Source organism: Aythya marila (genome assembly GCF_965140915.1).
Source record: "Aythya marila genome assembly, chromosome: 1".
NCBI lineage: Eukaryota > Metazoa > Chordata > Aves > Anseriformes > Anatidae > Aythya > Aythya marila.
Window position 1 is genome coordinate 197,016,570 of NC_139042.1, and position 27,893 is coordinate 197,044,462.

The window sequence follows — 27,893 nt, forward strand, 5'->3', positions numbered from 1 at the left end:
TGATTCATATATTCTATTAGTATGATGCATCATTTTCTTTTATGAAGCTTAATATGACAGCTAATCTAAAAAACACCTATCCTACATGCCATCTAAAAACCAGTTGACTTTCTGTTTCGTTTTTTAAGAACAAACAAATGGAGACAATAATATATATATATACACGCACACATAGTGGAGGTTGTATATAGTGCCCTACTGGTTATGAAAGCACAGCAATTAGAAAAAATAAAGGCATTGACAAGTTAAGTACACATGCAACTTCATATGATAGCAAATAATCTATTACAGTGGAGAAATGTACACTGATAAATCACTCCCCTGTGGGTAAATTCATGCTTTAAGACAATACATACTTAGAGCATGAGCAAAGTGAAATTATCGGAAAGAAAGCTGCAATATAAAGCTAACTCTAAATACTCCATCTGTATTTTTTTCCCATGGTCAAAGCAATGGTGCTTAATAGTCTCAGCCAAAGATAGATTATCTCATATTTATAGTGGAGTTCATGCGTTCAGGCAGTTGCATTAAATAGATATTCTGTGTTTGATATTCTGACCACAGTTTACCTCCTTTTAATGTGTTTGTGTGGTCATATCTTTATTTTATTCATACAGATAGCCTCTCACAAAAGGGAGAACAAATAATGTAATTACTCAGCATAGAGAAGAAAAGATTTGAACAAGACTGTTGTGTCAAAGGCTATAAAGTAAAATTAAAAATGAAATCAGACAAATAGACTATAACTGAACTTTTTCTTTCTCCCAATAACCATGTTTCTAATGGCAACCTTTCTCCCTGGAAATCCATGGATATAGGTTCTCAAATACTATAAATGAGCAAGAAGAAACAGAAATGGAAGCAAAAACTTGATGAATACAAACAGAGGGAATGGGTAATCTGTCACCAAATTCTGAAAGAACTGGTCTTTGAAGTTATTGTATTTGTAACAGTAGTACTATATTATTATGTGAATTTAGGATTTACGTTTAAGAAGAAACAGGAGGAAGAAGTTATTCAAGTAATCAGAGACCTATAATGTACAGCTTTAGAACAAATAAAGAATGAAAAAAAAAAAAAAAAAAAAAAAACAGAAAGAAAAATGAACTTTAAATCAAAATATGATTACCAAAGTAATAAGTTAATTGTGATAATTTATTTCTCTGATAGTTGAAGGACATGGGGGAAGAATGTACTTCAAATAATCTTTCTGGATGTCAGCAGAACATCTAATGTTAATGTTATGTACACAGATCAACCATTATTGACCATAAAGAGTGTGATAATGGATACAATAAATGTAGACCAGATAATGACTGATCAGGAAGATGCAGTGGTAAAGGAAATACGGGGCTAAGATGATGTTACTACTAAAGCTTGTAAAACATCAGTTTTAAGTACCACCACATATGTTTAGTGGTTTATACCGACGACGTAACATCAAAAGGCCCTGTCAATAAACAGCAAGGTCTGAAGGACATGTGGAGAGAAACAGATAACCTGAAGTACACTGGTAATAGAAACAGTAGTAAAAACAGTATCTGACTTTAAGAAGTGTTTTTGTATAAGGTTGGAAAATCAGTTAGAAGCTGAACCTTCTGAATTAGAAAATCCAAAACCAAAAATGTCTGGATGTAGTTGAGCATTAATGTCATTGCATATGAGACTGGCAAGCTAATACAGTTTTTGTTGTTGTTGTTGTTTTTTCCTTCATCTTCAGAAATATACCAGAATTAGAGTTGGTAAGTACCTATATAAGGATTATCCAAAAAAAATAGCAATAAAAAAATAGAGTCTACCAAGATGCACTGTAGGAGGGGAGAAGATTTCTGCAGTCATAAGTAAGTATATCAGGGGATAAGGGAAATTGCGTATTGCACTGGCTTATAGACTGGACATTATTTCCTTTGAAATATTTGTAGTCACACTTAAATGTATTTGACTCATCTCTATATGTTAATTATAGTTTAACTAGAATATTTATTGAAGCTTTTCTGCAACAGATGCTGTCACATAATGCAATTTACCAGCTGTGTTGACACTGTAGTTTCAACAGTCCAATATGCAAATCCTTAAAATCCTTCCTGTTTCCCTTCAAAGCCAATGGCAGAAAGCATTTTTCAACACACACACGCACACAAAAAATCCCTGTGTGTTAGAAAAAACACCATAATATGTTTTCCTAAAACTACTGTTTCACAGCGACCACATAGTTGAGGTATGACCCAAAGGAAACATTTACATTTTAAATCGCATTTTATTCTTGGCAAAAGGAGTTACAAATACATCAAGCTGTCAAAGTTGTGACACACACTTTATTTGCAAGAGAAAATCATGGTGTTTTAAAGTCTGACATGGAAAAGGAAGTTCAATATACACCACGGAAGCAATATGCATTCATAAAGTCAGAAATTAGGTGGTGTAGGATACATGCAGAAGAGCATCAGGCCACTGTGACTAACCGTGTCTCGCTCTGAGTTACTCATTGGAGGAACTGAACCATTCTGCTTGAACAAAACAGCTACACTGAGCAATCAAACCCAAATATCTAGAAACCCATACCAGTACCCTAAATTTTATAAGATGTGAAAACAAATCTTACTTAATTCCCTCCAATTAAGGGGCTTCAGCAAAGCTGTTTGTTTTTCTGGAACTAAAAGAACCCCAAACTGTAAAATAGTATTTTGTTTGAAAATGTTTGCCATGACAATATATAAAAATTTATACATAATTCACATTTTTTTAAGGTCTCTTCCTAATTGCAGCATAGCTCTGCTCCTCATATTACTTGTATCATGACCAGGTTTTGGATTTTGTTGGGCTTTTGGCGTAATAACCCTAGCCATCATCTCTAGAGGCCTGAAAATGAAGTCACTGAGACCAATCATCCTCTCAGTGACATTTACACTCTTATTCAGTTTCTGGCAAAAGGAAAAGAAATATGATACAAACTGTTTTTGATCAAAATTAAGCTTTTTGTAATCCAATGAAATGGTGCAATTTAAGAACAACCTCTTCCTCCCTAATACTAAGGAGCACTTCATATAAATTGGCATTTTCAAAATCACAATACTAATGACCAGTAACTGGTAACAGAACGAAACTGCACTAATGAGCACCCTGTAATCATCAGGCAAGAGAACAATTACTCTATGGGACTGGAGAACTTAATTTTCTCTCAAATACATAAACACAGTTTTTTTTATAAGTGTGTAACACCCACCATCTGACCCCTAAAATACAAAAAAAAAGTATTCGTTCAAGGGATTTGGGGAAGATATATAAATATATAAATATTCATGTATATATAAATATACCTGAATCTTCTTTTCATGATGAATACTGCATAACTGACATATAGGACTATGCACAGTATTACATTACTAAGGTAAGACATGTAGACTGATAGTCTTTTTTAATTACTGCTGTATGACATCAGACTTAAAGCAGTTCTGGATCAAGAACTTCTACTCTTTTTTTATCTTCTTTTTTTTTTTTTCCCCTTTTTTTCTTTTTTTTAAATATGAATATGGATATTGCTGGGGGGAAATTCTAACTCTGCACTGTAAGTTTGCTGCCTTAAAAAGATTGTTCAAGTTTTGTTTCAATATTTAATGAGTTATCTATGATAATTCAAAAGAATGTCTAGAAAGAGACCATTACAGAAGTAGTCTCTCTTTTATGGATGACATGAAAGGGATATGGATAGTTGAATTAACAGTTAATCAGGGCATCTGAGAGAATTTGACTAATGCATTTAACATTAACTTTACCAACATGCTCTTGCAAATCAAGGAGGGATTTTTTTTTCCCCCTTTCTCTTTTTAAATATTATTTTAGTGATATTTTTCATTCATCAAAGCACAAAGCTGGTGATATTTGATGAGAACCCTTATACTGTGAAAAGAGAAGAAAATAGTTGAGCCTTTTGTTTTTTGAGTGAGGAAAAATCTTATTTTTCCCTATTTGTTGTTATGCAATTTGAAGAGTATATTGTGGCAGCTAAATGAAAAAAAAAAAAAAAAAAAAAAGTTTTGAAAAAGTTTTGCATCTTCCTAGTTATAACCTATGAGTACATTTGGAAATACTCAGCAGTGATAGCATAGAACTAATGAATGCAGAAATGAAAAGAAAGTTCTTTATTCATCTTACTTCTTACTGGACTTTATAAACTAGCTAAAACCAGATTTCAGCTCTTCTCCTGTCTTTCCTGGGAATCTCTATGAGATAGCAATGTCTTAGAAAACTATCTAGATCAAAAGGGGTTTTGTCAGGCCAGGTATCAAAAAGCCACTAGGAGAGAAATCCTTCAAAACCAGCCACATAATGAAAACAAACAGACTTCTGATACTTCAAATCCCCTTACTAATTTACAAAGCAAAGACAAATCCATACTCTGCAGTGCATTTGAAGAATGCATTGCTAAGTGACTGGAAGATTAATTGTGTGCTTTCATTCTGAAAGATGCAATTTCCCCACTATTTTTGTGGGTGTACATTTTCTCCTTTTCAAACTTCTTGATAGTACCCATAAATCCCCGCAATTTAAAAAGATAAAGTGTGCTTTGGTTCAAAATAAATAAATAAATAAATAAATAAATAAATAAATAAATAAATAACAGCCCCCTCAAAAAGGGACTTATATTTGTCTTATTCATTTAAGTGCTACACAAAAATATAAAATTACTTTTACATTTGCTAACATATAAATGCATATAACTGCATTTTCTGTAAATCTGAATAAATATATGTAAACTAGTGCTTTAAAAAGAGAATCAACAAGTTTGATTTGTGCACTGTATAGAATATAAATGCTCAGATTATCATTAATTTATACATTTTCACAAGATTTCATGGCGTTCCAGAAAAATGCATTATTAAAATATATTCAAGAAATTGAATCAAAGAATGATTAGAACAGAAAATTCTAAAAGTGCATTGTTCTTTTTTCGCTGAGTAGACATGAATAAAATTCCAAAATCCAGCATAAAAGGTAAATGTCCCCAAAGTTATGGGTTTTCTTAAATACTCTCTCTTCCTCTCTCTTTCTCTCTTATATATCTCTCTTCTTATATATCAAAGAATCTGCTCTTTCATTAGACCATTTCTCATAAAACATTTTGCATCGCCCTCAGTATAAAGTCTCTCTGCCCTCATTATAAAGTTTAAATGAATCGTTAGCCTTTCAGAGCTCTGTAGTAACTTAGCCTAAAGGGCTCTACCTGTACATTGAGTGGGTAAAAAAGGATGTCTCCTGTTTTTCAAGATTAGATAAATTACAAGTTAATGAAAATAGGTTGTCTTACTCTACACTGTCTTCAGAATTAGCAGAAAAAAATCTTTTACTTTTTTCTTAGTTTATGTAGGAACCCTGCTCTTAGAGCTACATGTGATAAATTAATCAGATATATAAAATAAATATTATAAAAGGAAGAAAAGTAATCTTATAGATTATAATCTTATAATTTTATAAACTAAAGTAAAAGTGTCTTGCTATAGCATACAACAAAACTCTTACTACTAATAAAGGTATGGGATGAGGTGTACTGGAAAAGACATAAGGAAAGAGATCAATTTTCTTATCATTTCCAGAGTGCATGTTTCATATATGTTAAAAGGAAAAAAAAAAAAAAAAAAGACACCCCCACCAACAATATTAATTATGATTTCATGTTTCCTCTAACTGTGGTATATATTTTAGATAACAGGTCTGTTTTTTGAATCAAACAGATTTTAGTTATGTGAAGTTGATGGAGCATATAACTCATTCTGAACACACCAGGCTGCTTCAAGGAGCAGAGAATGCTAACTTCTGTGTCAGTAATTTGCAGCAATAAAAAGCTGTTAGTAAATCACTTGGAAAATAAATGTTTCCATTTCACCTTGCAGTTAAGGTGGTGGCAAGAGGCCACTATCTCATGACCTCCTATTAAGATTAGCCCAATCTCAGACATCTATGTACAGCAAACCCCGCTCAAAAGACTAACTACTGTTTTCTGAACTCATCCTCAGAAACAAAAAACAAACAGCAACAAAACAAAAAAAAAAATGCAGAGAGACAGCCTGGTAATCTATAGATAACCCAATATTCAACTTGTTCTAGGCAATCTGGACACTAAGTATTCTCCAAATTCATAACCAAGTAATTAGTAATTCGTGTATTAAAATTACTCAAACCATGAACAGACATTAGCTGGTTGTCAGATAACTTTTCAGCTTCATGGCAGGCTTTCACAACATATGGCCAACCACTATTATTTTAAAGGTACACAAGAGGCAGGAGCAATACCAATATCAACCCCTCAACAATATGCAGCTTGTTGATAGCAGACATGAAATTAAGATTCACATTTCTCAAGAGCTTTTAGGGAGGACAAAGTTAAACAAACAAACAAAAACCTCATAGAAATAACTCCAATAAAGTATCACATAAAATAAAATAAAAAGTTCCCCACTTCCACACCCAAGTATTTTCATTTTTCCCATTTATTTTTCCCTTTTTAAAAATCAGAACACAGAGAACAAGCTAAAAATAAATAAAGAAGTATAGAATTGGAGTCAACATTTTAATTGCTGTATGATGCAACCACCCTGTACCAGAGAAACCATTAATTTGACAGAAAATGATGCTTATTTTTTCAAGTGATTTAGAATTCAATAAACATTTAGTGGATAACGTTCCATGACTCCCTGTTGGGAGACTGAGTCCTAAGTTCCATGGAAGTTGAGGTTTCAAGATTCCATAAGGGAGATAGCTATAAGGTAGGAAGACCCATGTGGCTGAGCTCTAGGCTCTACAGGAAAACAATATTCTGGACACCAAGCTGTTCTAGTGCTCAAAGTCACAAAATCACAAAATAGCTGAGGTTGGACAGGAAGTCTCGAGATCATCCAGTCCAAATTCACTGTTCAAGCAGGGTCTGCTAGGGCAGCTTGTCCAGGATCATGTCCACCTGGGTTTTGCATATGTCCAAGCATGAAGAGTCCAAAACCTCTCTGGGTAACTTGTACTAACATCCACCCACCCAAACAGTAAATGAGGGTTTTTTGTGTGTGTTGGGAGAGAATGTAATGTGTTTTAATTTTCTGTCCATTGGATCTTGTCTTATCACTAGACACTACCACGAGTCTGTCTCCACCTTTGCCATTCTCTCTGATCAGGTATTTATACAGATGGATACGATCTTCCCCCTGGGCCTTCTCTTCTAAAGACTGAACAGTCTTAGCTCAGTCTCTCATCATCTGAATTATGCTCAAGACCTTTAATAATCTTTGTGGTCCTGTGCTGGGCTCATTCTGCTAAGTCTGTATTTTTCTTGTACCATCTGCGGCCTCACCAGTGCTGAAAAGACCCAGGTCCTTCTCAGCAACCTGCTTTCCAGTCAGGCAGCCCCTCACATTTACTGATGCCTGGTGTTACTCCTCCCGGGATGCAGAATTTTGCATTTCCATTTTCTGAACTTCAAGAGGTTCATTTCAGACCATTCCTCCAGCCTGTCCATGTCTCTCTGAACAGTGACACAAGCATCTGGTGTTATCAGCCACTCCTCAGGTATTCAGGAAAGTCCAGTACATTGTGACTTTCAGAACATGAAAAATTTCCCTGTTGATCTACATGAGCTTGCACCTTACCACATAATCATGGGTGTAATGCTCTTCAAACAAATGTTTCTTTAATGTTTTAAAGAGATAAGAAATTCACTTGGAATTAAGTGAAATTCACTTGGAATTAAGTGAAATTGAATTTTGTGACCTACACAGTGACTTGCACCACCTACATTCTTAACTCTTAGTCTTATACAAGTCACAGCAGTAAGCCTTGTTGCAAAATACTACAATTTATCACAAACGTTAAATGAAACTTAGCCCACTTTCAGAATCAATGCATTCCATTTATTGCAAATAACTATTCTACGCAGATTTTTATTTTATTTTATTTTTGTAGAAGTACAGTCTGCATGCTGTAATCTTCCTACCATACAGCAAAAGGCAAGACACCATGCAAAATTCTACTACTCGCAGGGAACAGACCATCAATATATAAACTTGTTTTATTTACAGCATACACTTGAGTTTATGCAATAATTACCATATACTAAAATTTATGATCTTAACTATAGCTGTTTAAAAATAACATTTTCTTTTATTTTTTTTTTCTCTTTTATTTTTTTTTTCCCCACTTCTAAAATTAGGACGCATAAAATGACTGAGTGCTGCAGTCTGACAAGGCAGATTCTTCACACACACCAGTTAGCACCAATTCTGTATGTATGCTATCTATGTATATATGGAGAGTAAGACAAAAAAATGTGTTATGTTTGATAAAACAATAACAACAATTGCATTTTCATGTGCAATTTTATCAAATGTCACAACTTCAAGTTAAAAATTAAAAGATTTTTAAGTTACTAACTAAAATAAAAAATAAAAATAAAAATCCTATCAGAAACAACAGCACCAATTCATCAAAATTGACATTATAAAAAGCAAGTGATGTTTACCATCTTTTTTCCACTGTATTATTCTAAAATGTACAGGTAATATGTACTTCCAAATTTTAACAAAAACTGTCATTTAAGTGTTTATTCACTAAGATTCATTACATTTATTAGATAAAAAAATAAATATCCATGAATTTGTACATAAATCTAGTGGTACTTTATAACTATCAATGATATTTATAACCTTCTAATGTGTTGATACTGCAATTTCATAACTCAGTCATCACATAGCAATGTGAGAGACAGGTACGTACGGATAGTACCACACAATATTTCTCTGTATAAATATTAAATATGAAAAACTAAGTCACAAAGAAATTCTGTAAGACATATTTGGTACCAAGACTGTTGATGGCAGGATATTATATATTATTTATATCTGAAGAAGTGATTGCCTCTTTTTCTGAAAAATAATGATATCAAAAAAATCCCTGTAGAATTGTATTTTAGTTTTATACTATCAGAAATGGTTTTAAAGCCAGTTTAACCTAAATTAGCAATAATTCCAAACCAGACACCCATAATTGATATATAAATATGCATCCAACTTTAATATCAATTTTAACTTTAGCCGCTACTCTTGAAAATATTAAAACTCGAAGTCATATATGTATCCTCCTCAAACTTCATGTCTTTAGTCTACATAATAACAAAATTCTAGAAATCATTAAAGTGGGAAAGTCAAACAATTCCAAATAGCTCTAAGGGAAATTGTGTTAAGTTTATAAAGCAGGGAGAAATATAGGGCTGAGAAGGGAAGGGCGCGAACTATCAGAGTCACAGAGACTCTGTGTACAGAGTCTGTATATTTCTCTGTGTATTTCTCCAGGAAATACTGTACTGTATTTCCTGGATTTTAACTGTTCATCCTGAAGTAATTTCTATGTTATATGTGTGCAATTCAGACCAGTGATACTTGATATTCAGCTTGTTGTCCAATGTACTGACCACTCCTATTTGGATTCAATTACATGACACTGAAGCAATGCACAAAATACGTATTTGGTCTGTCCAGGTTGAGCAAAAACTTGAATCAGATACACAGTAAGATGTTTCTTCCTAAAACGTCTATGTCAAATAAAGCAGAATAGCAGCCCCTACTCATCTCATTCTCTTCATCAAGCCTCTTCTTATCCCCAGAAGAAAAATGACTAGGAAAATCTAAATGAACATTTGGCACTCCAACAGCTCTGTAGCCCCTATGGTACTTATTTCTTATAACATTCATTTTTTCCTGTCCCAAGAAAGGCTTTGGTCTGTGAATAAAGTTCATATAATCCTATTTGGTCACTTCTAACAAGGAATATCAGTATTGTTCTTCCATAAAAAAAATAATCACAGGAATATATTTAATTTCCAAACATCTGTTACTGCTACAGTGTTGCTACAAATTTTATTTTTCGTCATGCTGGGTGCAGAACAAGACACCAAGGCACCGACTCATGCTCTTTGGTCCTTCACACAGATAACTAGCATAAATTAAGAAAAGTCTACTATGCATCCCTGGAAACATTTATGCAGTGAAGTAACAGTCCAAAGATTACTTGCCTTTTTGCATTCCCAATCCTTATTTCTTCTTCCCTTTTGCCAAAATCTCTGTGACTTTTTCTTTCCTTTTTTCTTTTTTTTTGTTCTTTTTTTTTTTTTTTTTTTTTTTTTTAAATACATTTTGAGCAGTTCTGTCAGCATGTTTTGGAACCTTTTCTAATCTAAGATTTCATTATCTTCTTTCCTTCATCTCTGCACGGTCCGTCACTTGCAATACCCATCACAGTGAACTACCTGAGTGCATCTTTGATTTTCAACTGCCAACTGAGATGGCCAAGGTCCAATTTTTTCCCCCCTTCCCACTCATTTTCCCATAGTCAGCAACTACCTTTTTTTTTTTTCTTATTTTCACAGGTGCTTATTTCAGGGTGCTGACCCTGAATGGACATGAGTGCTTTTAGAGATAAAAGACACTCAAGGACACTCAGTTGTTCACGGGAACAAGAAAAAAAGTTTGAAAATGTAAATAAGTTACAATGACTCCTACAGAACGAACATTGATATAGATAACTGATATAAAGTCATGCCCCTAACTGATTAAAACAAAATCTTTTAAATAAACAACTTGTAAACTAAAAAATAACTGGCAATGAGATGAATGTACTTGTTTATTAGAGGTAACAAACATCATAATATTGATTGATAGAAAAGGCCAGGTCTCATTTTGAAACAGATGCTTAGGTTAATTGTTTTTGTAGAGAAGAGAAAAATGTGCTTTTATTTGAAGAAGGTCTGCCAGACAGGGAATGGCTCCAGAATAATGGGAAGGTGACTGCATCAGTAAAATGTTCCATCTGAGCTTAGAAGTCCTCCTAAAAAACAGGTACTTCAAGCACAAGTGCATAACTGCATTCAACTAATTCAGAAGTCAGTGTAAGTCCATCTAAACATAACCACTAGTTAATTCTCAATATTTTTTCCCACAATTGTTTCATTAAAAAACATCCTTAGGAGATGAAACAGATGAATATTTGTATATAAAAGGACAGAAAGGACCATTATTTAAAAATTGTTGATATATATTTTTCAGGTTTATATCCTGGAAAATCACAATTAGAGAAAACCAAAAGACAAGCCAATGAGGTGCCAGGAGAAGGAGAGTTCGGGAAGTCTGTAAGCTGTCATACTTTAAAGTAAAATGCAGAAAAAGGGGGGGAAAGGGGACGAAGGGGAAAAAGGGTAAAAGAAAATAACTGGTTAATGAGGCAATATGAGAGGAGACTCCACAGCAGTAGGACACACCAAAGACGACAGGACACTAAGACTGCAAAATGGCCATTATCCTGAAGAGAAGTATAACTAAAGCCTTTTATGTATGAAATATTACCCAATGGGGATATGAAAAATGACTAGAGATGCACATAGAATAAACAGTGAAATCTTACAGCTGATAAGACAGAGGACAGATAACTGAAAGTACACAGGTGTTTCCTGAACAGAAGAATAAGAAAGTAAGTTCTGAATAAGATGTCTAAGAGCTAATTTATTTATTTTTTTAATAAAATGTGAGGAAAGGACAGAGGGATATACTGATTCAATAGAGTGTGAGAAGATCATGAAAATAAATGGGTATTTTATGGATAGGTTTTGAGAGATGCATTTTGGGATCTTCTATTTATGAAAGAAATATATTAGAAGTAAAAATTGCATTTTACTCTGTGGTAGAAATCATTTTAAAATAGATGCTTGTACAACTGTAAGAGAGCTAAATACATTCTAAGGATGAATTTCCTACAAAAGAAGAGGGAAATTAGACACAAAATAAATAAATAAATAAATAAATAAATAAATAAATAAATAAAAGAATGAAGACATCCATGAAAGGCAAGATGTAAAAAAAAATAAAGCCAATGCGTTGTTATTGATAGAAACAGCAATCTGAAAGGATCCAGTGTCAGACAAAAAAAAAAAAAATCATATCTAATTTGGTGTAAAACAAACTGACATCAAGAAAGAAATACACATCTGCACACTATACAAAACAATAAGAAGCTATCTAACCTGAATTTCAAATTGATTGATGCAAAATACCTTCATGATGCACAGAAGAAAATGTAGAATCATAGAATCATAGAATATCCTGAGTTGAAAGGGACCCTTAAGGATCATCAAGTCCAACTCTTGACACCACACAGGTCTACCCAAAAGTTCAGACCATGTGACTAAGTGCACAGTCCAATCTCTTCTTAAATTCAGACAGGCTCAGTGCAGTGACCACTTCCCTGGGGAGCCTGTTCCAGTGTGCAACCACCCTCTCTGTGAAGAACCCCCTCCTGACGTCCAGCCTAAATTTCCCCTGCCTCAGCTTAACCCCGTTCCCGCGGGTCCTGTCACTAGTGTTAATGGAGAAAAGGTCTCCTGCCTCTTGACAACCCCTTACGAGGAAGTTGTAGACTGCGATGAGGTCTCCCCTCAGCCTCCTCTTCTCCAGGCTGAACAGGCCCAGTGACCTCAGCCATTCTTCGTACATCTTCCCCTCCAGGCCTTTCACCATCTTCGTAGCCCTCCTCTGGACACTTTCCAACAGTTTCATGTCCTTTTTATACTGTGGTGCCCAGAACTGCACACAGTACTCGAGGTGAGGCCGCACCAGCGCAGAGTAGAGTGGGACAATCACCTCCCTTGACCTACTAGCGATGCCGTGCTTGATGCACCCCAGGACACGGTTGGCCCTCCTGGCTGCCAGGGCACACACTGCTGGCTCATATTCAACTTGCTGTAATTTATTCTCCAATGAACACATATGAATAAAGTGCAAACTGAAAGTTACTAGTTGAGTAGTATTAACTATTTAAGTATTCTTTTAATAAATAAATAGAAATTTAAATTACACTGTCCAAACTTCAAGAAATATCCCCCAATAGTGGGAAAAATTCTGTGATTTATGCTTTTCTAGAGAAATGCTTTATGATAAAATTATGCATTATTCCTTGTTAATAATTATGATTGTAAATGACTTTATACAGCAGAAAGAATGAAGACAAGTAAAGCTGAATAAAAAGTTAGTAACCACATCCTTAAGCTATATTTTGCGTGTTGTTATAAGCTCTACTTGCTCTGAATATTGGACATACACACAAAAAGCCATTTCCTCCAAGGATATTCAAATCCACACATCTACATAAAAACTATTCCTTGTCTTTCCCTTTGATTATCTATCTTCCTGACTTCAAAAATAAAACCGAAACATATCACTTGTTAAGGTGATGCTCATTTCTAAATATTAATAATAAGTACAATGCTGGATAACATACTAACATAGAAGATACAGTTACAGTTACACTCATTCACCCACTGCTGATTTTATGGTCTTTTGGTAAACTACCCACCTGCATTTGTCAAGAAGTTTAAACCCTACCCATATTTCTTAGTTATTGTCTTCCATTTATTTTTTAATAATCAATCTAATATAATATTTTTTTTTTTCAGAATAAAATACCTTGTATCTAATTTATATCTTCTGTACATCTATCTATAATTTAGCAACTTTCATTTTTATTTTTTTTTCCTGAAGTAAAGTCCAATAGCCCCCAATAACCCCGGGGTGTAATTTTTAGTCAATGTAAAAGAAAAAAAAAACACAAACATGATTCATAGTCAGACTGCCATTAACAAAGTAAAATTTGCAGCTGTGTCACAACAAGCAAGAAATTAAACATTTCTGAAACGTGAGGAATAAACTATTTAATAATGGGTTTTACAATTTTCAAATTCTTTTAATTTCAAAGCTGAAAAACAGATTTCCTTTCCAAGGGCAAATCTTTCAATACTCGGATATTAATAAGTCTATTAAACTTATTTGCTATTAAAAACAAGACAAACCACCAAGACATTTCTTATAATCTTAATGAGTAGAAAGAATGCTTCTGTAGAGAAAACAAACAAACAAACCTATTATTGTATTGGGCTCACATGGCAGTTTTGGTAGCGGGCGGGCTGCAGGGAGGCTTCCATGTTACATAAAGGCCAGCTCCAGCCAAAAGGGACCTGCCAGTGGCCAGAGCTAAGCCAGTGAGCAGCATTGGTTGTGCCTCTCTCTGAAAGAGAAGATTAAAGAAAGGAAAAAAAAAAAAAAAAAAAAAAAAAAAAAAAAAAAAAAAGCAGCTGAAGAGAGAAATTAGAAATCGGAGAGAACCAGCCCTGCAGACCCCAAGGTGAGTGCAGAAGGAGGGCAGGAGGTGCTCCAGCAGAGGTTCCCCCGCAGCCTGTGGAGAGGCCCCTGGTGGAGCAGGCTGTGTCCCTGCAGCCCATGGGTCCCACATGAAGCAGATCTCCACACTGCAGCCCGTGGTGGAGCCGCGGTGGGGCAGGTGGATGTGGCCTGAAGTAGGCCGCAGCGCATGGAGAGCCCCTGCAGGAGCAGGCCCCAGGCCGGAGCTGCAGCCCGTGGAGAGGAGCCCACACAGGAGCAGGGAGTCTGGGGGGAGCTGCCACCCCTGGGCGACCTGTGCTGGAGCAGTTTGCTCCTCCTAATGGATGGACCCCGTGGTATAGAGCCATGTTGGAGCAGTTCTTGAAGAGCTGCAGTGTGTGTGCAGCCCCCGCAGGGCCAGTTTGGAAAGGATGACATCCCGTGGGAGGGACCCCAGGTAGAGCAGGGGCAGAGAGCGACCGTGAACCACGAAGGAGCAGCAGAGAGACAAAGCATTAGGGAACTGACCACAGCCCCCATTCCCTACTCCCTTGCACAGCTCCAAGAGAGGTACAAGAGGGTGGTTTTAAAGGAAACTCTTTGCTGGAAAGGTAAATGAAACCTTGACAGACTTTCAAGGTAACTAAAAATCATTCCTCTCATGCTTCCATTTAAATCAGGTTTTAAGGTCCTTTAGACAAACATGTTTAATTTTTTCGCATGAAGTGCTTAGCATGAATCACTATCTTCTTTCTAAACATTAATTATTTCAAGCAATTCAGCATGTGTTCCACACAGTAGTCATACTTTGTATCTACTTATTTGGCAAAGACTGAATCACATTTAAACATTTAGTTCTATTTTGAGCTAACAAATATTTCCTTCCACACTCCCTGACAGTTCTCTGGACACAGTTTTGAAAAAAAAAAATGATTATACAAAGATTCTGGTGAATCCTAAAGGACTTGCATGTGCTGTGAATTTACACTCACAAAAAGCCAGAGTAACCTCCTGATGGTCATTCTTCACTGTATATAGCAGGTTCAGGAACAAAACCGCCATCTCTCACATCCTCACAGCCATCTATCAGGTAATGTCGAGTCCCTTTGGGTTTGGATCAGCAGGGACAACAAGGCTAGTGTCCTGGTCAGGGTCTGCTATAGACCGCCGAACCAGGATGAGGAGACGGATGAGGAACTCTACAGACAGCTGACAGAAGTTGCAAAATCGTCAGCTCTTGTACTCGTGGGGGACTTCAACTTCCCTGACATATCCTGGAAGCACAACACAGCCCTGAGAAAGCAGTCTAGTAGGTTTCTGGAAAGCGTGGAAGACAGCTTCCTGACGCAGCTGGTTAGTGAACCTACCAGGGGTGGTGCCCCGCTAGACCTTCTCTTCACAAACAGAGAAGGACTGGTGGAGGATGTGATTGTCGGGAGCTGTCTTGGGCAGAGTGACCACGCAATGGTGGAGTTCACTATTCTTGGCGAGGCCAGGAAGGGGACCAGTAAAACCGCTGTATTGGACTTTCGGAGGGCTGACTTTGAGCTGCTCAGGACACTAGTTGGTGGAGTCCCTTGGGAGGCGGTTCTGAAGGGCAGAGGGGTCCAGGAAGGCTGGGCGCTCTTCAAGAGGGAAATCTTAATGGCGCAGGAACGGTCTGTCCCCAAGTGCCCAAAGATGAGCTGGCGGGGAAGAAGACCGGCCTGGCTCAACAGAGAATTGTGGCTTGATCTTAGGAGAAAAAAGAGGGTTTATAAGCTTTGGAAAAGTGGGCAGGCCACTAGGGAGGACTTTAAGGATGTAGCGAGGCTGTGCAGGGACAAAATTAGGAAGGCTAAAGCTCATCTGGAGCTCAATCTGGCTACTGCCGTTAAAGATAACAAAAAACGTTTCTATAAATACATCAACACAAAAAGGAGGACTAAGGAGAATCTCCATCCTTTACTGGATGCGGGGGGAAACTTAGTTACAAGAGATGAGGAAAAGGCGGAGGTGCTCAATGCCTTCTTTGCCTCAGTCTTTAGCGGCAATACCGGTTGTTCTCTGGATACTCAGTACCCTGAGCTGGTGGAAGGGGATGGGGAGCAGGATGCGGCCCTCACTATCCATGAAGAACTGGTTGGTGACCTGCTACGGCACTTGGATGTGCACAAGTCGATGGGGCCAGATGGGATCCACCCAAGGGTACTGAGAGAACTGGCAGAGGAGCTGGCCAAGCCACTATCCATCATTTATCAGCAGTCCTGGCTATCGGGGGAGGTCCCAGTTGACTGGCGGCTAGCAAATGTGACGCCCATCTACAAGAAGGGCCAGAGGACTGACCCGGGAAACTACAGGCCTGTCAGTTTGACCTCAGTGCCAGGGAAGCTCATGGAGCAGATCCTCCTGAGAGTCATCACGCAGCACTTGCAGGGCAAGCAGGCGATCAGGCCCAGTCAGCATGGGTTTATGAAAGGCAGGTCCTGCTTGACGAACCTGATCTCCTTCTATGACAAAGTGACGCGCTGGGTGGATGAGGGAAAGGCTGTGGATGTGGTCTACCTTGACTTCAGCAAGGCTTTTGACACCGTCTCCCACAGCATTCTCCTCAAGAAACTGGCTGCCCTAGGCTTGGACTGGCGCACGCTTCGTTGGGTTAGAAACTGGCTGGATAGCCGGGCCCAAAGAGTCGTGGTGAATGGAGCCAAGTCCAGTTGGAGGCCAGTCACTAGTGGCGTCCCCCAGGGCTCGGTGCTGGGGCCGGTCCTCTTTAATATCTTCATCGATGATCTGGACGAGGGCATTGAGTGCACCCTCAGTAAGTTTGCAGATGACACCAAGCTATGCGCGTGTGTCGATCTGCTTGAGGGTAGGAAAGCTCTGCAGGAGGATCTGGATAGGCTGCACCGATGGGCTGAGGTCAACTGCATGAAGTTCAACAAGGCCAAGTGCCGGGTCCTGCACCTGGGGCGCAACAACCCCAAGCAGAGCTACAGGCTGGGAGATGAGCAGTTGGAGAGCTGCCAGGCAGAGAAGGACCTGGGAGTGATGGTGGATAGTCGGCTGAATATGAGCCAGCAGTGTGCTCAGGCGGCCAAGAAGGCCAACAGCATCCTGGCTTGTATCAGGAACAGTGTGACCAGCAGGGCTAGGGAGGTGATCGTCCCCCTGTACTCAGCTCTGGTGAGGCCGCACCTCGAGTACTGTGTTCAGTTTTGGGCCCCTTGCTACAAGAAGGACATCGAGGTGCTCGAAAGAGTCCAGAGAAGGGCGACGAAGCTGGTGAGGGGCCTGGAGAACAAGTCCTACGAGGAGCGGCTGAGGGAGCTGGGCTTGTTCAGCCTGGAGAAGAGGAGGCTCAGGGGCGACCTTATCGCTCTCTATAGGTACCTCAAGGGAGGCTGTAGCGAGGTGGGGGTTGGTCTGTTCTCCCACGTGCCTGGTGACAGGACGAGGGGGAATGGGCTTAAGTTGAGCCAGGGGAGTTTTAGGTTAGATGTTAGGAAGAACTTCTTCACTGAAAGGGTTGTGAGGCATTGGAACAGGCTGCCCAGGGAAGTGGTGGAGTCACCATCCCTGGAAGTCTTCAAAAGACGTTTAGATGTAGAGCTTAGGGATATGGTTTAGTGGGGACTGCTAGCGTTAGATCAGAGGTTGGAGTCGATGATCTTGAGGTCTCTTCCAACCTAGAAATTCTGTGATTCTGTGATTCTGTGTAATGTAGGTGAAAAAAAGCGTTTTCCCTTCCAGGAGGACAAATACAAAGCTGAGACAACAAATACACTCCATATCAACTTAGTTTGCAAAGCTAAACCAGACTTATGACATCATGAATCCTTGCACTGCATAGGGAGAATTCCACACACCAGAATCAATTGCAATCTTTTTTAAAAAATGTATTTTTTTTAATGTGTCCAATAATAAAGAAGTTCTGAAATTCAGAGTGTTCTGCTTTGTGGTTTGTATTTTAAAATGGAATTATCTCTGTTAGCTATTATTACCAGAAGAACATGGCCAACCTTTCTGCAGAGCCAAATTTCCCATCTTGGTACAAGAGGATTCAATACTTACTGTTATTCCAAGCTGTATATAACAGGGGAAATATTGCAGAAGCAAAGAAAAGAGATCTGAGGAGCAGCAGTAATCATCTGGCTCCCAAAATAGATTTTGGCAATATATAGAGCTTAATCATGTATTACTCAGTCAAGCAGCCTAACAAATACTGGAATCCCTGGACTTGCTATTATGTCCAAGATAATTCTGGATACATACCATATTTGATGGTCAAGAAATACGCAATGAAATGCAACCACACAGATGATACTCCACATTCAATTCACCAGAAAATTATTTTTCACACATTTATTACACACATTTTATTACAAACATCACAGTTTAATCTTACACAGTTAAAAAAAAAAAAAAGTAGGAATGCAATGATGTTTTTCAACCTTCTACCCTTCTACCTAATATCCTGAGTTTTCAAAATTAAAGAACTTTGGAGAGAAAAGGACTGAAAAATCTCTTAACTGTAGGGACTTCTATTTTCTTGAAACGAGAACCATAATAACCAGTTTTCATGGGGCTGACTTCTGGTATGTCTCCTCACATCTAACTCATCATGATGTTAAAAACATCAACCCAGTAGTAAATTATATCCTTTGAGTATCTAAAAATACTGTATCATGCCAAAGACCCATGTAGATGAACTCCTCATTAAAAGAACAGGAATGACATAATATAGAAAGGTTGCTAGCTGATGGTTCCCAGTGGGCTCACTGTGAAATAACCCACAGCAAACAGTTTGGGTCACAGCTAAGGCCCACAAATTCAGAATGTTTGGCTTTGCTTATTTTTAAAAAGAAACCAACCAAACCAAACAAATAAATTAACCTTTCTCTGGATTTAAGATAAGTGAGAAAGAAAAATAGACTTCTCTTTAACCTCCATTCCTTCTTCCATATATGAGTTACAGCACTCATCTAAACTTGAAAGTTAAATCAAAATTGTTATCTGTAATAATAAATAAAAAAAGAATCATATTTGGCTGTTCATACTGACATTTAGAAAGTAAAACTTCTCTATCTACCATATTTTGGTAGATTATGACTCTGACAAGTCATAATAGTGTGAGACAACACCTAGAAACATTTACAATTCAAGCTAATAACCAGCATTACTACAGATTTCAAATAAGCAAGAGTACAGGAAAAAAATGAAATAATGGCTGTGGTATCACTGTCAGGGGGCATCTAGATGAACAGATATTCTCCAAGATGAACAAGAGTTGGTTACAGTTATTATGATACGGATGATTTCTGGTTTGGCCTCCTCAGTAATCACCTGATACATCAACATCACAACAGTTTATGAAGCCGCTAAATCAGCGACACCCTCCTGCCTTTTCTGTTCTTTGGTCCCACCATTCATGCATCCCTTGCATTTCTCAGCTTCAAGAGAAAAGCAAACATATACAGTACAGAAACATCAAAATGTTCTACCACCATCTACCTGGATATGTTATACAAAATGTACTGCTATCATTTTTTTGTTTAAGCAAAGACAACAGGTTAGCAGCATTGTGTCTATCTGTAATAACTCAGGAATAGGCACAATCTTCCAAAATAATCTAGGATGACATAAAAATACTATATGTTTTTGTATTTTTTTTGTCATCTATAGCTGGTATACAAGATTGTTCTCCTTTGACAAAATTAGGTGTTTCAAGAAGTAATAAATTATTGTTGGTTACAAAACCGTCTTTCTTTATCCTACCTTGTCATCTGAAACTTTGAAAATTTAAGACAGAAGTAACAGTAAACATGGTGTCATGCAAATATGCTAGATCATGCAATAACACTAATGTAATCCAAGTACAAAAATGCCTCATGAGGTAGAGTAGCATTCAAGTTGTTTGACCTTCTGAATTCTGAGAGAAGGAAGCATTTTCATTAAGTTAAAAAAGCCAATTTTTGCTGCTTATGTAAAAATATTTTCATTCAGGAAGCTTTGGTAAGCTATTTGGATAAAAATAATAATTTAAATCGTAATTGTCAGAACATAAAAAGCTATACTGACCCTAGAGCTCTTTGTTTAGGCTTATGCATCAGTATTTTCCTTCTAGACTTAATACTCAACCAGCCAGGCAGTCTAGGAGTACTTAGGGATTTAGCTGTAACTAACATTTGCTTAACACTTACCCCAAGCCATAGTGTTTGGTATTTAAAACAGGCTAACACTGAAAATTCATTTAAAGGTCCACTTCACTCTGCATTTTTTCACAAATATCTCACTGATTAAAATGATTGAAAATATGGTAAATAAATAAAATAGAATGAACAGTAATCCCCTTATGTTCATTACAAGCTTGTGGCCTGAGATACCCCACATTTTCAGAAATTGTTCAAAACTATAAAAATTCCTGTCAAAGATGATGATAAAAGTCAGTCATCAAAACAGAAAATTTAAGTTATTTCTAAAAGTTTTGATTGCCTCCCCACACTAAACACTATTATGTCAAAACATTTTACAACTGAATATTCACAAATTTGATGTACCACTACAAATTTAAAACTGATACGCACTATCAAACCCATTATTAAAAAACAATACATGTACTAGGAGATTTTAAGGAGCAACAAAATTTTGACTGCTATCTTAATAAAAGGATGATATGAACAAACAGTATTTATATTTTAAGATCATTAAGCTATGGAATCCATCTTTTAATTGTAACTCTGTTTATGACAGTTCTAATAGACTCTGAGCAGGGGAAGTCTTTCTTACGCTGGTAGCTGTCCAAACATATTCAAAATGAAGTCATTGTGTTCAAGACATATTATTCTCCGCATATAAGCATTGTCAATCTGACACTTTAATCAAACTCTTCAGTGATAATCAAACAGTGACATGTGGAAGTAACATTTAAATTTCTGATTTAGAGGAAATGAAGCAGGAGTAACCACAACAAAAAAAACAGCCCTTGTTCTTGTGCTTTGTCCAGCACCCTTTCTAAACCTGTAACAAAAACACTAACCTCTACCTAGAGCAACCACTGTAGCATTATGCATCTGTACATTATCCGTCTCAGGCAAGGAGGATAACATACAGTGGTATCCACCAGGCAGACTAGCCTGACTTGCCTTGTGTTTTGGATTTCCTCTGGCCTGCAGTTCCCATTCTGCTTAGGGATAAGCGGGGTACAGTTACACCGGGGATTTGCAAATGAAACTTCTGTTATTATTAACAGGAGATGCATGACTAAATCCCAGTGCATGTAGTAGAAAGCTGTCCTGAGGGTCTGTTCTGTTTTCAGTAGCACATTGATTTTATTTCAAGACCTAAATAAAACTCTTGAAAAATACTGAATTTAAAGCCCAATTTGGGTCCATTTTACCGGGGTAGACCTCTCTTGCAGTGGGACTATAATCCTCAAATACAGGCAAATAAACAAATTCCCTAGACTTTTCCTTCTTTCCACCGAGGCTTTGGCACCAAAAGCAGAGAAGAAAAAACAAAATTAGGTTTCATGATATTTCTTTCTGCAGTCAAATAAGTGACAAAGTAATAACATTGATGTAGTGAATGGATGTAGTTTTATGATTTATATTTCTATGGTGAAATAAAAAGGGACATCACTGTATTTCAAAATAAGCAAATCACTGTATATGTAGCTAACCAAAGAACATTATTTTATAGCACATATTAGTTCGTCAGGTTTCAGTAGGTGGCACACCATTTGAGAATTACTGGCTAAAACAGTTTCCCAGCTTTAAAGGGCAAAGCGGAGGATGGATACACATTCAGAATTTCACAAGAGAAATTACAAACTATTTTCCAAATGTACAACTGTTACTACTGTAGTAGTCACTGAAATCTCTATCAAAAACTCACAGTTTACCTAATGTGAACAGGAAGGAAAATGACAAAAGTGTTCAGGACAGGTTATCACTTTTTAGGGTCATAAACATTTATTGCAGATAATATTGCTTGAGAAAATTAAGCTCTAGTTTTAGAAATCTATTGTTGGATAACTACATTCCAATTGCTCCCTGTGTTTCAGATGACACATGAACTTTGCCACTATAAAATAAACCTGGTGACAATTTTGGGTTTATTGATATGAAATCCATTGTCAATTTGTTATTACTGAAAACACCATCTGTAGCTGTGTGAGAGGAAGTTAGCCAGTTACTACCGTATCCGAGGCTTTTGCTGACACAGAATTACTGATGATACTTTCTTAGGCTTCCCATTCTTTGAATCAAACTCCCTAGTCATTTAGCGTATTAGTCATTTAACTACCACATGGTAGTTAACATGATAGCTAGACCCAAAGAATCATGAATTTCTTGTGATCCATGTATATTGCACATGCCTGTCTTAAGAGATTCACATTTCCATGTTTTATTATCATTAGATACTAATGTTGCACCTCTCCTATGGAAGCCATAGTCTGTCTTAATTTTTAGGTTAAGGGGTCCGTATAGTAACACTACCTAGCACTGCTTTTAGGGGACATAAGTGTTCTTAGGAATACTACCTACAGTGTTAAATTTGACAGAACAACATATTTTACATAGTGTTATGATGACAATCATATTAAAGTTCACATGGTGTTAAAAAATCCTTATTACAGAGAAGTTTTTGTTTAACAGCAAAGTATCAATACTCTGAAAAAAAAATAAATAAGCAAAGGAAATGACCTGTCTCTTCCCTGTAATCCTGCAATTAAGGTGCAGCTTACCATTTATTAAAGCCAGAATCCCAGAATAATCCTCTGGGTCTGTCATTCAAGCACACCATATAAGAATACCAGCTACTATGATTCTTTCCCCCATCACACTGACATTTCCATTTTCATCCCCGTGTCATTTATGTAAGCCACAAGGAACGGTGGCCATGAATTTTAAAGAGCTCAGGTCACATCAGGGTCTCTTTCTTCTTGATGAGATTTTGAAAGAGGAGGAAGGCTGCATAGTTGAAATTAGCACCCTAAACAATGAACTTAAAAAAATGTGGATCCTATTCCATTTTTCCTCCCTTTTTAAAATTATGCAGCCATTTTGAATGCTGAAATGTCTTCTTAATGGATAAAGATTTTTTTCTACACAATGAACACAGAAAAAAAAAAGAAATTACTTTCATCCTGAAAGACAACATGAATACCAAATTATGAAATACTGTTACAATTACAGACTCCTTCGCAATATATGTGTGTAAATATATTTTAACACTATTTAGAAAGAGTTTATTCAAATTTTATGCTAAAGTATTACTACAATTCTGGAAATGCACTGCGTGCAGTGTAAGTACTACCATCTTGCACAGCATGTTATTTGCTTGAACTGTATATGCTTTTGGGACACTTAAAAATGATTTCAGTACTCATCTCTGCCTGAGGTCAAAGCCATGCAAAGAACTGTCAAGAATCATTTATGTTAAGTAAGAACACAGCACAGAGAAAGAATGGATATGAAAATTAAAATATGCAAGAATTTTCTTTCACCTCCAGTTCAATTTTGGAAATTCAGATCCTTCTCTAATAGTTCTCTTTAATTAGGGCTCCACCTAACTCGTAAGATGAATCATATGCCTAATAGAGCACATATCTGAAGCATCATTAAAGGAAGGAAAAAAGACAGTCTCAACATCTGTACTAAAAATAGAGATGAAAAATTGGTGTGGAAGTTATTTTCTATGAAGAATGGGACACAAATAATAAGCTTAATATTATAGTAAAATCACTTTGTTCATGTGCTACTTACAGCCTTCATAAATATCTGTTGGTATGTGGACTGCTGCATGTTGGTAAGACGTTTGCCTTCGGAAAACAGGATCTTCTTCAAATACTGGTCTGATTCTCTGGCTGCCAGATTCAGTGTCATTCTTTTCAGGCTTTTTAAAGAAAGACATATGAAGTACAAAGTATTACAATGTATGCTAAAAACAATTCCTCTTTTTACACGACAGACTCATAGACTTTCTCTTATAGCTAAAATTTTGCATTTCTGTATAAACATATTTATTTGCTTCAGGTCCAGAAATGCTTGTGTATAATTCATTATGAATTACAAGTCATCCAATGGAACTCGGTGAAATGAAAATCTGCAAAAGGAAAATGAGAGCCTAACACCTTATAAACCTAATTTCGTAAGCTCATGGAATTTTTACACCCATAACAAAAGGCAACTACATTATCCTTTATTACTTGTAATAATTTGTACTGAATCTTAAATAGTGAATATCTCATTTTTATTTCTTTAGATTATATAGTTAAATCACAAATCTAAAATGATACCAATAATATACATTTCATAAATATATTTTTGAGAAACAGTGAGGCACACGTAAGAGAGACAGGAAATGAAGCCTTTTCATAAGTTCCGATTTTCACACATTTTATTCACTGGTTTATGTTATTAATAAGTTCTGAGGAAATGTCATGTACTATCCTGGCTACAGCTGCCTGGGTGGAAAGGCTCCCAAACACTCAGGTGCTCACCACCACCAGCCTGCCTCAGGTTTCCTTCCTCCCTCACCTGTCTGCACCACTGCTTCTTGATTCCTTCCAATCCACTCAGTCACTTGGACTAGGTTTTAGAAATTTTGTGAAACAAACTTTTTATTTTTTTAAACTCAGCTACAGACCTTGTATGAAGTATGGAAACCAACGAGATAGTGAAAATCAAAGAGAAGAGGGTAGTATCTTTACCTGCCTCAGCTGCAGTTTGAACAGGAGTCTCCATGGCATGAGCAGACTTCCACTTAAATCAATAATGAGTCAGCTATGATACCAAATTATTACTTAGGCCAGCAATTGCAGGCAGTAATACAGATCTTTTTAATACTACAAAGTCATAATTTTTTTAAAATTTAATATACTTGAAAAATAGTGCTGACAAAGAAACATCTATCTGGTGGGCCAGGCACACATACATGGGCTGAGGTTATTCTTTATGTACTTTCACTGTGTCTATTATCCCCTATCAATATAGACAGATGAGTTTCAATTTACCCACAAAATATCTTAATTAAACTTCAGTTTCCTCATCTTCTTCATCACAGGACCATAGAAAAATGTTATTGTAAGTACAGGTTCAAATGCTGCCGGAGGTAAGCAGATGTATTAGATGGGTTTCAGAGGTGGTTTCCTTTGGAAACACTAAGGGCAGAACTCATTCAAACAGTGACATGCACTGATTTCAACAACATAGCAGTCTACATGTGAGTTAATCACCCCAGGCTGCCTTCGTAGTCAATGAAGAGAAATGGGCACTTTTAGAGTACAATTCATCACATCTTAATTAGATACCTATTTTCCCATGACATGACTCGTGTCTTCGCAGTGCCTCCTTCTTTCCATCAACAATAAAGGTAGCTCTAGGGCAATTACCCTAGACGTAAGTGCCTGTAACATAGCTGTCTAGAATTAGGTGAGCTACATATCACAATGCAAGTCTATTAAACTTCCAGAAGAAAAGAAAGCAGGCACTAATTCTGACTACTTTTTTTCTTTACGCAGCATAGCTACCATATCTTATGCTAGGAAGTTAAGCTTGTTACTTATCACTTAACCCAGTTCTGATGGATGAGACAGAAGGGAAGGCACAAGTCTAAACACTTAAAGTACAGGATGATCTTTTTAATTCATGTATATTATGACATTTAATAATCTAAATTGATACAATGCACTAATTACTTAACAACATTATTCTCCTTGGAAAACCTAAGGCAAGATGATGCTGTTTACTTTCCTGCGGGCTATTTTCATTAATAATTCTAGTAGACACATCTACTTGGTGTTTGGAGGTTTGGAGGCTGCCAGAGGATGTCTGAATAGAACACATCCGTATGTAGATGGTTCTAATAAAGTAGTGTTTTACCTTTGGGAAGTGGAGAAAAAAAAAACAAAAACAAACAAACAAACAAACAAAACAAAAAAAAAAAAAAAACAAAACAAAACAAAACAAAACAAAAAAACAGGAAATGCTTGTACCATGACCATGCAACCTGGAATGTCTTGATCCAGTATGCCACTTGCTTAATTTTACAAGAAGGTGACACCATTACAACTTTGAAGTTTGTAAACTGGAGACAGGATCAGTAATAGTTGGTGTGTTCTATAATTTGAAGTGACACAGCATTATGATGACTTTAGGCATTGTAATTTGGGTCAATTTTTACTTTATTATTATTATTCCTAAAATATTAGACACTATTTATTGATTGATTTATTTCCCAGACCTGGAATGCTGTGCAACATTAAGCAAATTCGGGAGTTCTTTTCACACGTTATCTCTTGGCTCCATGCTGCTCAAGGTAATGAGTTTGTCTAATTCTGCAAATGCAGTCTCAACAATCAATCATTTGTGTAAGAAAATTTCTCTCCTGCCTGCAAACCAATTGATTAAAAAAACCTAACACACTATTTTTGAAATTAGTACCAACAACTGCAATTTCCTGTCACTTTCACGGAACACTTCAGGAAAAAGGAAAAAAAGGGGGGGGGCATCAAGCCATATTATTACAATTAAATAACATAATCAGTTGGTGTCATAAGATTTTTTTCCAACTGATTTTCCGCAATGAATGCTTAGAGGGAGGGAAAGAAAAAGGGGGTAAACTGTAAGGTCCATAATGTAACATCTTGGACAGAGGTTTTGATACTCCAGTACATTTACATTTTTATTGAAATTTCTGAAGCATCTGAACATTAATCTTTCATCAGTGCTTGGACTTTCATTCTGAGTAACAGATACTAGCATTCAGTCTTTCCTGTAACTTATGTGCTTCAAGTCTATTACCAATGTCTGATTAACTTTGGTGAAGTTGAAAGAACTTAAGTACTCCACCCAAACACCTTGAATTTTCAAATACAAAGTCTATTTCCCATATTTACAACAGCACACATACCAAGTGCCCCCACAGCAATGCCCAGTATAAAGACTGAGATTCTATTCTTCCTACCAATATTCCACAACACCAAAACAAGAACATGCATCTAAAACCTCTTCAATTATTATTATTGTTTTGATTTAAGTGATTCACCTGCTCCACCTGAACTACATTTTATAACAACCTCTGCGACCGTGGTGCAGGACAGGGAATCTACCAAAACTACCTGTAATAACCCAGAAGCTTTTAGGTCCTTGTTGTTGACCTCCTGGAAGTAGTTTGTGATGTACAACTGTGAACTCATGTATATGTCTGCCCCCCAAACCCAGAAAAATCCTCTAAAAGCTCTGTAGTTCCCTTCACATGGCATTAATTTTGCTATTAAATCTAAAGGTGTCTGAAAAAGACCTACAGACAACAGGCAAGTATCAGAAACAATTAAGGTAGTTGCACTCAGTGAACACCTCTTGGCTAGCAACACTAATGCTGTGCAAGGCATTACATATTCAATATTTGTAGTGGAGCCTTCTATATAAAGTAAGAACTATTTAGTTTCCAGCTGTCAAATATATGAGTTATAAGTAAGCTACTTTTATATTAGAAAAAGAAGGATTAGAAAAGATGAAAAAGGAAAACCCCAATGTTAGTAATTGTTTACATCTGGTATTTCTATCAAAAGTCTGACTAGATTGCTGCACTGGTTATTACAATTTTAATAACCATTGAAACTTTGTTTTCAGGAAAGTAGCAAAACACCTGTTTTGGAGGAAAGTAATCTGGTTTGTGAACGCAATTAAAATCCAACTCCAAACAACTTCTCTTTCAAGTCAGAAA

The 27,893-nt window shown here is 36.8% G+C and overlaps 1 protein-coding gene across 5 annotated transcripts in view; it reads right to left on the reverse strand.

The window, feature by feature from the left end:
- The window catches only part of CACNA2D1 (calcium voltage-gated channel auxiliary subunit alpha2delta 1), a 413,517-nt gene that overhangs the window by 148,512 nt on the left and 237,112 nt on the right, over window positions 1-27,893 (reverse strand). For all 5 annotated transcript variants that reach the window (XM_082781189.1, XM_082781188.1, XM_082781191.1 and 2 more), the window contains exon 6: window positions 23,930-24,059. In XM_082781189.1, the coding sequence (XP_082637315.1) occupies window positions 23,930-24,059 (130 nt within the window). The remainder of the gene's footprint in view (window positions 1-23,929; window positions 24,060-27,893) is intronic.